This window comes from Dipodomys spectabilis, unplaced genomic scaffold, assembly GCF_019054845.1.
Source record: "Dipodomys spectabilis isolate Male_0828 unplaced genomic scaffold, ASM1905484v1 ptg000187l, whole genome shotgun sequence".
Classification (NCBI taxonomy): Eukaryota; Metazoa; Chordata; class Mammalia; order Rodentia; family Heteromyidae; genus Dipodomys; species Dipodomys spectabilis.
This window is the reverse complement of record NW_024870864.1, coordinates 4218542-4230641: the sequence shown is the minus strand read 5'-3', so window position 1 is coordinate 4230641 and position 12100 is coordinate 4218542. Positions and strand designations below refer to the sequence as shown.

The 12100-nt window shown below is 45.9% G+C and overlaps 1 protein-coding gene across 1 annotated transcript in view; it reads left to right on the top strand.

Moving 5' to 3' along the window:
- Nucleotides 1-12100, top strand: part of Cracdl (CRACD like) — a 71413-nt gene that overhangs the window by 36039 nt on the left and 23274 nt on the right. The window contains exon 7 of the mRNA XM_042695364.1: nucleotides 2781-4446. Coding sequence (XP_042551298.1) covers nucleotides 2781-4446 — 1666 coding nt within the window. The remainder of the gene's footprint in view (nucleotides 1-2780; nucleotides 4447-12100) is intronic.

Genomic DNA, 12100 nt, shown 5'->3' with positions numbered 1-12100 from the left:
TGAACTTGACTTGGTCCTTGAATCCCATTTTGTAGAATAACAAGAATCTATTCTGGGGAAGCATTTACACATTGTCAGTCATTCTTTGATTTAGACTGTTATTTCCTTTCTGTCCCTCTCACCTCCCCTTCCCTGCTTGGGTAGGAGCAGGCATGGTTATTGTAACTTCTCAGTGATGTCTATATTTTCCCATTAGTCTCCTTGAGGGCTTCTGTCCATTGGTGTCCTTTGGCCCTGAGGCTAATCATGCCCTGGCCCCTCTCAGAGTTGAAGATGCTTCCAGATGCTTCTTCACTGCTGCACACTGCCTGCCCACCCCTCCACACTGCCTCCCCACCCTAGGCACTGGTGTGGAGGCTTGCTGTCCCTTTGCACTTCACAGGAGAGAGAGTGAGGTCTGGTGAGGTTTTATGCTTGGTTCCCCCATAGCATTGGTGCTGCCTTCTTCATACTCTCCCTCTACCCCATTCCCTAGTGTTGGCATCTTTAGAGTGTCTATTGAAATGTCTTCCTGCTGCTGTCCCTGCCCGCCCACATGTTCTACAGCTGTGTTGTGGGGAGGGGCTGCACTCTATTGCATTGGAGCTCTAGAGAAGAAGAGGAAAATTTGTCCTTCTTATCTTAAAAATCCCATCTTGCACAGTAAAAGCTTGACTGTTAAGACTGATATTAGTTACAGATTTGAAATACATATCTGAATGCCTGGCTGAGCACAACTGTCCTTACCACAGCAGGGATAGGGAAATACATCACTAGCTGTTACCTTGGCATTTTATCAAGATGCCCAGTGTATGGATCCAGAGGCAATAGAAGTAGAACACGCATAAACGTGTACACTCGCACCTACTACACCAGTTGGTCCTCAGTCCAAGGCAGGCAGTGCCAGGAACATAGGATATTGTCAACTCCATTTTAATAGCATCAGTGTGATTAGTTAACTAGCTCTAGGCCCCAGAGCTAGAGGAGTCAGCAAATATAAGCCACAAGTCTGAAATGGAGATGGATACTTTCTCTTTCCATCACACCCCCACCCCTTGCCCTCATTGATTGGCAGTGTTCTCTGCCCAGAGATGAGTGGACACTGATCCAAGAGGATTGATCCTCATGTCTTTCTGGCAGGACACAAGGCAGATGAGCTGTCAGCTACAATATCATCTCTATCTTGGTGCAGGCTAAGCAATGTGCCCCCCCTTTCCATGTTCCATATTCTTAGCATGCTTCAGAATGCTGATCCACGTAGGGGCTCAGACGAGGGGGGAGGCTGCTGAGATAGAGTGAGTACAGCACACCTTGAGCTCTTGCCTTTTGCACTAGAGAGTCTGGGCCCCCTTAAAGCCTTTGCTAGCATTCAAGTCTACCTTCTGGAGTACACACTCCTGCCAGCCTGTTTCCTGACCTGTCCCTCCAGTTACTCCCTGTAGCTGCCAATGGCTCAACTGTGTGTTGCCCAAACCAGACCTGCTTCTCAGCTTTCTGCTGACTTAGCCTGGGTCCCACAATTAATGGTTTTAAGTTATGACCACATCTTAAAGAGATTTTAACATCAATAACTAACTTTCTACAGTAGCAAAAGGCTACTGATATGGCAAAGCCAAGAACCTGCAACTTGGAAAATCCTTTTGCATATTTCTTTCATTACCTGTTTAAATAAAAGGAATAGTGTTGTATGTTTAACTTAGGTAGAGTCGCAAACTTTCCAGTCTTCCTGTATTCTTAGCAAGCAGATGCCACTTGGAAAAGGCTAAAACACCATGGCCAGAGGTTATAGCTTAGTGGTAGAGTGTTTGCCTAGCAGGAATGAAGCTGGAGTTTCATCTCCAGCACTAAAAAAATAAAAATAAAAAATGACAACAAAAACCTGTTGAAAACATGGCCCCAAGTGTCACATTTCCTACTTTAGAAAAGGAAAGGGCAGATCATTGTTTATACAACAGCCCAAGTACCCCTAAGAACTGACTTTATGAACCTTTTCAAGGCTCAGCCTTGGTACCCTCCACCTTTGAGCTGTTTCCGCATACTGTTTTTTTTGAGTGAGTTGTGACTACCTTCATCTCCATTCTTTATTGAGAGGAGGAGGAATGGACTTCGTGGCAGTAAGGAGAAAACTGGACTAATTATTGAGTTCCAGAGACCTTTCAGAAGAAAGGTTGCATACCCCAGGGGTGCATGGGAAGGGATAATCCTCCGAGACTAGAGCCTTGGTTTGACTTGAGTAGAGAGTGGGAGAAATATCGTTAAGACCAGAGAATATAAGATTTTAGTTTTAACTGAACTTTGGGGATGTTACTTCAAGAGACACAGTTAGCTGTTGACATAGTCGATATTGTATGAATTGTGTTTTAGGAAAGTCAGTCTGGCTTTGTTATGTGGATCTGTCCCTGGAGAGTGTTGACATGGAGACTGGCCTGGAGGCAGTACAGGGTCATAGAATGAGCACTATCTCTTCACCTGGGCCACTTGTTAGCTACCATCTAACTCAGCCTTTGGCAAGGTTTGATGCCTCTGGAGCACTTGGTTCTCCAAGTACAAAAGTGAAATGAAGGCTACAGGAGGTATTTATTTTAAGGTCCTAACTTCCATTGTTATGTGGAATTTATGAGCCAGGGATCCAAGAGGAAGATTAAGGGGGAGATTAAGACACCTGCGTGTGGTTGTCTACTCCAGTGCCAGCTTTAGAGATACACTGCTTTCTCTAAACCATAACCAGCCTTGACAGGGAAGTCATAAGCTGTCTAATATTTGCTGCAGTGATGGCGTCTTTGGTTTTTTGTATCTCGTAGAGGGCCCAGTCTGAATCACTGAGCGATCTGATATGTACCCCAGAAGAGGAAGAATATAATGAGAAGCTATTTTACCAAGTCAGCATGGAAGAGAACATCAGCTTTGGGCATCAAGAGTCAATGCTGGACAGAGAGCCTGAGCCAGGGGTACCAGTGAACCTGTTCCCACCCGGGGGACCCCGTGCCAGACGCGCCCGCCTGCAGCACTGCCCAGCGCTGAGTGCCAGCATGGAGGAGGCGACCTGCCCTGGGGATGAGCCCTCCAGCCGCCCGGCCACCCCAGAGGTCACTGAGCCCGTGGCAGGCCCCGGCCCTAGCTTGGAAGCCCCATGGGAGTCAGAAGGTATCCCTCACCCTAGTCCCCACATAGAAATCCAGGAGGAGGAGCCGTCCACCCCAAGCTCGCGTCCCCCCGCCGAGGACCTGGCTGAGGAGGCGGTTTCTGCTTCTGGAGAGGTGGAAGGTCCGTCATCCACCTGTGCGTCTCCTGAGACTGTCACTGTCACCTTGGAGACGCCCCCCGATACCGATGGGGCAGCCCACAGTGTCCAGGAGGAGGAGGAGGCGCTGACGCTGGAGGTGCCTGGTCCTGAGGGCGCAGGGGACGAACCCTCCCCGGGCCCTGTCCAGGCCCCGGCCCCTGTCCCGACCCCGGCCCCGGCTCCAGCTCCCGGCCCGGACCCAGCCCCGGCCCCCGTCCCAGGTCCCAGCCCGACAGCGCCCAAGAGCTGCCTGAAGCACAAGGCCGCCACTGCTGTGGACCAGGGCCCCGGCGGACGCCCCCCGTCCCCCGCGGAGTCGCTCCCGGAGGAACCCAGTGCCCGAGCCCAGGACGCAGAGGCCGTGCCTGCGGAGCCCCCCAAGGCCAAGCAGGCCGAGACTCCCCACTTGGGTCCCGAGAGGGCAGCGCCGCAGGGACGGAAGAGCGAGCCGAGGGGCGCCAAGAAGTTCTCGGTGTCCTCGTGCCGCGCGCGCTTGCGGCCCGGCAGCGCCCGCCCGCCGGAGCGCCCCGGATCCGGGCCCGCGGGGGGCCGTGTACCCCCGCTGCGGAGCGCGGCCTGGCGCAGCGAGGCAGCCCTGGACGACTTGCCGCTGCTGGTTCCGGAGCCCCAGCCCGGAAACTCGGAGCCTCTGAAACCCGCCGAGTGCGACTCTCAGGACCCCGGGGACCCTAGGGCCCCCCAGGCTGGACCAGGCAGTAGCCTCCAGGATGCAGGGGCCACCACTGGCTCCGGGGAGCCATCTGCGAGGGACGACAGGAGCCCCTTCCCGGTCAAGCTGCGGTCCACCTCCCTCTCCCTCAAGTACCGAGAAGGCTCTTCTTCCCAGGAAGCAAAAGGAATCAAGAGATACAGTGCTGAGGTCAGGATGGAAAGAGGAGGGCTGACTCTGCTCCCCAAAGAAGAGCAGTGTCACACGGGGTCCGCCCCTGCGCTTCGAGGTGCCAGGTCCCCGAACAGCCAAGGAAAGGGGAAGGCCCGGTCTCCCGAGCAGCCCAGCTCTAAGCCACCCCTGCCCAGGAAGCCGCTTCTGCAGAGCCTCACCCTTCCCTACCCGCCTGCAGGCCTGGACACCAGCCCAGGAGAGCCAGAGAAAGTCATCCCACAGCGCGACCCCAGGAGGGAGAGCAGGATGGCAGAGCAGAAGTCGCCTCACAGGGGAGCTGGTAAGAGCCTCGTGCAGGATGTTTGGGAATGGGCAGGACAGAGGGAAATCCCTATTAACTATAGTTGCTTGCTGGATGGCCACAAAGTAAACTATAGGTCTAAACCTTGATGATGCCTGGCATATTCAAGGCCCTGGGCTCCACTCCCTCCATCCCCCAACACACACCGTGCAAAACAAGGAATAGAGCAGACAAGGAGAGGTTGATAGCAGGATTTTGTCAGGTGTGTAGACATAACAAGGAAAACGTAAAAACTGATGTATAGTATCCTTCCTTAAGAGATGATGGGATCCTTGGTGGATTGTTCAAGTGCTTCTCTCACTTAATCTCAAAATTCAGCAAAGCTCCCAATTCCAGGACTTGTACGTTTATTTTGATGCAGTGTTTCTTAGGGCCTAAGCTACTTTTTTGGCTGTAATAGTACTTCTGACCTTTTCTCTGAAGGAAGAATTTCTTCTCTTTCATAATAAGACCCATGTGATCTGGCTTCACATGAAAGCATCCTGTGTGTGATTGGAGTCACACATCTATGTACAAATATAAGCCCTTCAGAAGGTCAAGAATCACTCTGCTTCCTGTCCCAAAGTAAGAGCTCTTGTTAGGATTGGAGTAACATATAAGAACTTTACAAGGCTCAGCTATCATATAGAGTGAGCAATGATAAAATAGATGGCTTTTCTTTCTGACATTCTTCACTTACATTTCAGACAAAACGAATATTTACAAAATAAAAATAACATTGCCGTCTTTACTAATGGAAGTCTGCAAGCTAGATAAGCAATACTAAAATAATTGTGTGCACATGTGTGTTATGTGTATGATGAGAAAGTTTTCCATGGCAAATTTTAGTTTAAGCCTTTTTTAAGTGGCTCCTAAAGCAGATATTCAGGGGTGCAGAGAGTACCCTAAAGTTGATGGCCCTCATGAAAAAAAAGGAAGCTGTACACACAGGAGGAAATTTTAGCTCAAAGCAATGTAAACACAGGTCCAGAGATACTTTAATCTTTTCTGTCTGTCACCTAAGAAGTTAGGTACAGTATATAATACCCTTTGAGATCCTAAGGTGCAGCCCAAGAATTCAGGCATTTCCACAGAGCCTGCAGTTCTGGCCTTGCTGCCACTGAGCCCCTGGGCTCAGCTGCTGCTTCTACTGCTACTGTATTAGCATAATCAGGGAGAGTGCTCAAAGGGAGGTTCAAGTCAGAGCTGATGATCTTCTGCAAATTTCCACCACTTTATTGGAGCAACTATAGAGTGGTTCAGAAAGCCATTTTAATAGCAAGGAGAGTTGCTCAGTGCAGATTAAACCCTGACTTCAGCACCATCTACCTTCATGGCCCGGAACTAAAAATGTCTCTCAAGGGCTTACTGAATGAACAGAACTTAACAGCAGGAGACTCAGGGTCATAGTGAGAGCTGGAAAATCAGCTCTGCAGAGCAATGCTTGGCCCCTGAATTACTATGGCCTCCATGGCCCAGGCCTGTAGTGAACTGTGTTGTCTTTTTCTTGGACTTATAAAATGTAATACCATATTTATTAAAGGTGTTGCTTGAGTAGTAGAAGTAGTAGAAAAATATTATCTTGCCCATGTATTAACATTCTAAGCCACAGAAGTAACAAAGTAACAAAGATGAATTGTAAAGTGAAAGAATCTAGATTACTTTTATGGCCACAGTTAATGAGTTTCATTTTAATGCAAAGGGAGGAGGAGAGGAATTACATTCTGTTAGGAACCTCCTTAACACCCTTTTCAGGGTGTTATTTGAAAGGCCAGTGCCAGGACAGGCTGTGGGTACTGTCTTATCTAAACCCCTTGGTCTGGTCTTGGGTTGTCCCCTGTAGACCAGTATCTCAGAATCGTGTTATTGGGCTCCATCCCCTCATCTATGCAGCAGCCCCCACCCCACCTTCCCTAGAAATGGATGTGTTTGTAGTTCAGTTCATTAGTATACTTCTACTCTCATTGCTCCCAAATCATAGCAGCTGGAGGCAATTTGATTCACATAAACCATATAGATAATAAAAGTTTTAATAACAGTGTTCATCTGTTCTCCAGAAAGGCCTAATTGTTGCTATTTATTATCTTCTGGTGGCAGGTACTTTGCACAGAGCTCCTATATGGGCTGCCATCATCCTCACTCCTGAGCATGGACCATGAAAGTTAGGTTATTGAAGTGTATCATATGGATGAATGATTCTGCCTTGAAGGGACTGGGAAGGACACAATGGCTGCAATAAACACAGGAGCCCAGTTTGTCAAAGAGTCTGGGCTTCCTGGCCCTCCTTGGCTTGTTAACTATAAGCCCCATTGTGTCTGAACTCCTTAACACAGAAGGGGCCTGCTTGTATATCTGGCTGATGGTTTACTTATCTGTCACTAGAGGAAAATGACCCAAGGTTAGAAGATTTGGGCAGTTTGCAGGACATTCATGTGCTCCTATTGGACCATTCCATCCTAGATCACAAATTACAGGTCAGGAAGCAACTTTCTGTGCATAGGGAAAGTTTGATAACTTATTATCTTAGCAAGGCAACAATGGCTCATGTCCGTAGTCCTAGCTACTTAAGAGGATGAGATCTGAGAATCTTGGTTCAAAGTGGACACAGGCAGCCAAATCCTCAAGACTTAAATCACCAATTAAATAGCAAAAAGCTGAAACTTGGAGGTATGGCTCAAGTAGTAGTCAGCCATGAGAAAAAAAAAAAAGAGAGAACACAAGGCCCTGAGTTCAAGCGACCATATTAGAAAAAGAAGTGTTTTGTGTAGAAAGATCTTATAAAAGTATACTTTAAGCTAGGACCTAGGCACCTTGGCACTCATGGAATCCCAGCTACTCAGGAGACAGACATAGGAAGATGGTGAATTTGAAGGTGGCCTCTGCAACTTTAGCAAGATCCTCTCTCAAAAAATATTTTAAAGGGTGGGCTTGGGGGTAGAGTGCAGTGGTAGAGTGCTCACAATACCAAAAATGAGAAAAATTATTACAAGTGTTCCCCAGGTATCACCTATTGGCCTTCCTTGATGGTATTTTTTTCTGAGTGTGAGATTGATTTTTGCACATAATTATGGCCACATATTGCTGTTTTGGAAGCTGATGCAACAAAGTGCTACTCTCACCTAGGGAATTCATCCAATAGCCAGCATCAGCTCCAGTCCAGCCAGCATTTCTCCATGGTGACATGCCCCAACCCCTGACCCTCTTTTTCAAAGATTGTCCTCATTCATTCATGCATTGGTTTAGTGTGTGTGTGTGTGTGTGTGTGTGTGTGTGTGTACGTGTGCACGCATGCCTGGGTGCATATGTGCACACATGTGCACACACTGGTAATGGAGATTAAACTCCAGGACTGGCCTTGCTCTCCGTTAGCCTTTCTTTTTCTTTTTTAGATGAAGTTATACATTTCTATTAAAACTGCAGAATTCCCTCAAGACCCTACTGTCCTCTGAGTGGTAGACATGGAACAGCCATGGTGCTGGCACATGGAACCAGTCAGGGGCTTGTGTCCTTCCTTCATCTCAGAGCCCCAGTCTACTAGCCTGGCAGAGCTCTCAACAGAGCAAGTAGGAAGGGAACAGGTTTGTCAAATGTGTGGGATTGCCCTCACATCTCTAGGTCCTGCACAATCGCAGCTATAAAACTTAGACAGGAAATGTCATAACGCTTGGTCATCCTGGTCTTGAGGTGTGTTTCCCTCAGTTTTTCACTCAAGGCTGGATCGCTACCACTTGAACCATACCTCCAGATCCATTTTTTTTTTGCTTAATTGGAGATAAGAGTCTCGTGGATTTGTCTACCCAGGCTGGCTTTGAACCCCAATTCTCAGGTCTCAGTCTCCTGAATAACTAGGTTTACAGGCATGAACCACCAGCAACATGCATTCTTTCTTTCAGCAAATATTTAGTGTACTCCTGTGTACTGTGCTAGTAGTCCCAAATGATAGAGCACAGGGCTTGATTTTCAGGAGGTCATTTTTTCCCCTATAAGGGGGCCAGTGTGGAGATTAAAGATGCCTTTTTGTGTGTGTGTGTGCTGGTCTTGAACTCTGAGCCCGAGTGCTATCACTGAACTTTTTTAGTACAAGGATAGCAATCCACCACTTGAGCTAAAGCTCCACTTCTGGCTTTTTTGGTAATTGATTGGTGATAGTCTCATGAACTTTTTTTGCCTGATCTAGCTTCGAACTGTGATTCTCAGATCTCAGCCTCCTAAGTAGCTAGGATTTACAGGTGTGAGCCACCAACACTCAATAGGATATGCCTTTTTTGTCTCTGGATATCAGAGCGTTTGTGAAGGAAATGGACTCACAGACTGTCACTCTTCTCTGATAAGACTTATTTTAGATACATTCAAGCTTCTTTGGGTAGATTATAGATTTGTATGTTTGAGTGTGTGCACATGTATTCTAACAATCCAGCCATGTATCTCTTAAATTCTTTATTAAATATAACTTTATTGTGGTAAGAACATTTAATATGAAATTTCTCTTAACAAATGTTTAAATGTACGCTATTGTTGTTGACAATAGAAAACAATGTTGTACAACCCTCTCTAGAACTTTTCATCTATATAACTGAAGTTTTATACACGATTAGTAGCAACCTCAATTTCCTCCACCCTAGGCAACCACCATTTGATGCTTTGATTCCACGAATTTCATTGAGATTCCACAAGTGGGGTCATGACCATTTGACTTTTGTCTTTCTGTGACTGATTTGGTTCTCTTTTAACACAGTGTCCTTCAAGTTATTCACGTGGCTACTTAGGGCAGAATTTTCTTCCTTTATGAGGCTGAATAGTAGCCCATTGTACATAAAGAACACTTTCCTTTTCTTTCTGTGCCATTTCTGGGGCTTGAACCTAGGACCTGGATTCTGCACTCTGAGCTTTTGTGCTCAAGGCTAGTGTACTACCACTTGAGCCACAGTTCCACTTCCAGCTTATTGATGGTTAATTGGATATCAGGATGTCACAGACTTTCCTGCCTGGACTAACTTATAACCATTATCCTCAGATGCCAGCCTCCTGAGAAGCTAGGATAATAGGTGTAAGCCATTGATATCCAGCTTAGAACACATTTCTTTATCTGTCATCTGTAGGACACTTAGATTGTTTCGACATCTTGGCTAGTGTGAGTAGTGAAACTAGAACACAGGAGTACAGATGCTTTCTATGAGCTCCTGACTTCAGTTTGGTTTGGTTTGTATGACAAGGTTTTACTCTAGCCCAAGCTGGGTTTGAACACCTAAGTGTTCCTCCCAAGTACAGACAGAGGTTACTTAGCCTTGCTCAATTATTTGAGAGAAATAACCACCTATCTTGAATTTTTAAAGAAAAACACTTCAGTTTGCTAACATTTTCTTTTTGGCCTATCCTTCCCTTCTCAATCCCTTTCCAAAAAAAGTCATCAATCCTCCAACCTCAATTTCCCCATCTTTCTGTACTCTTCAATCCCTGTGTGTCTTCTTATCTTTACACCTTCTAGCACAACAACCACTCCACAGTTCCCCTTACACAGACAGACCATGATTCCTTGCCTATTTTCTCAAGGTCCTTCTTCCATTTTCTTCCTTTCTCCATTTTCTAACCATCTGATGGGTCCCCTCACTTGCTACTTCACCATTCAGATTCCATTTCCATTCATACATGTTCTTTGTTCTTGGTGATCCATCTCTCTAGGTACTCCAAGTAAAACACCTCAATCATGGGGTTACTACAAAGGCTCAAGTATGGAATGCCTGCCTAACAAGCTGGAGACCCTGAGTTCAATTTCTTTTTTTTTTTAATTGTGAAAATACCGTACAGAGGAGTTACAATTACATGGGCAAGATAACGAGTACATTTCTTATCAAGCATTGTTGCCTGCTCATTGTCTGGGTTCAGTTTCTTGTACTTCCTTGAAAAAAGCCAAGAAATAAAGTCAGTCACTGAAAATATTGAAAACCAACTGGGCACCAGTGGCTTATGCCTGTAATCCTAACTATTTAGGAGGTTAAGATCTGAGGATCGCAGTTCAAAGCCAGCCTGAGCAGGAAAGCCGGTGAGACTCTTATTTCCATTTTACCACCAAAAAAGCTCAAAGTGGATCTGTTACCCAAGTGGTAGAACACTAACCTTGAGCTAAAAGCAGCTCAGGGACAGCACCCAGGCCCTGAGTTCAAGCCCCAGGACCTGCACAAAGAAACACAATAAAACTAGAAACCCCTCAAAAGTACCTACTGCTCAAAAAAATATTCACAGTGAGGCCAGGTGCCAGTGGCTTATCTTTATAATCCTAGCTACTCAAGAGGCTGAGATCTGAGGATCAGGGTTTGAAGCCAGCCCAGACAGAAAACTGAAACTCTTATCTCCAAATGACCATCAAAAAGTCAAAGTGGAGCTGTGCTCAAGCATTAGAGCACTAGCCTTGAGCAAAAAAGCTAAGGGATAGTGCCCAGGCCCTGATTTCAAGCACCAATACCCAGCACAACACACACACACACACACACACACACACACACACACACACAAATTCATGGTGGGGTTGGGGTGTAGCTCAGTGGCAGAGCACTTGCCTCGTATATGCAAGGCTTTGGGTTCAATCCCTGGCACTGAAAAAAAGAAAACAGTTTGGAGGCTCCTCAAAAAACTAAACATAGATCTTCCCTACATCCCAACCATACTATTCCTGGGCATCTACCCAGAACATCACAAGCCAGGATACCATAAAGACACATCCATGTTCATTGCTGCACTATTCACAATAGCCAAGTTTTAGAAACAGCGCAGGTGCCCTATAACAGATGAGTGGATAAAAAACACACGTGGTACTTATACACAATAGAATTTTACACAACCATGAGAAAGAACAATATGTCATTCAGCAGGAAAATGGATTGATCTAAAAACAAATCATGTTAAATGAGGTAAGCCAAACTCAGAGAGACAAAACGGTACATGTTTTCTCTCATATGCAGAAGCTAGATCTAAAATACACTGGGACATGATGAATTATACAGGACTCTAGGCAGTCACACAGTGAGATCAGAGATGGATACTCTTAGGGGAGAAACACAAGGGAGCAATACCTCCGTGCCTCTGATTATATAATTTATTGAAATGAACTCCAAAAACATGTGTATAATCATAAGAAAGGATTGCGGTTCTTCCCAAGAGGAAGTGAACACATACCACCCTATCTTACTCCCTGATAACTCAAAAACCCCAGGCAAAATGCATAAAGTGAATAGAAGAAGACTCTGAAAGTAAATTGCAGCTGGTGGAGTGGGGAGGGAAACAGGTACACACCTGTAATTCCAGCACTGTGATCCAGGAGGTGGGAGGCACTGTGAAACTGTCTAGAGAGAACATAGCAAAACCGTTGAGAAGCCTTAAGATTGCCAGCATAATGTTCAAAGTAACTAGGATTAGCTAAGTATGATGATATACACATGTAATCCCAGCATTAGAGAGGCAGAAACAAGAGAATCGAAAGTTTGAAGCCAGCTTGGACTATGTAATGAGACCATAGCTCAAAAGAAAAACAAAACAAAAAAGGAAGATAGAAATAAAAGCTGTACAATATATGAAGAAGCAGGAAAGCCTAAAATATTCTCAAGGAATCTCGAAAGTTCTAGATATGTTAGAATATTGGAAATAATAGATAAAGATATTT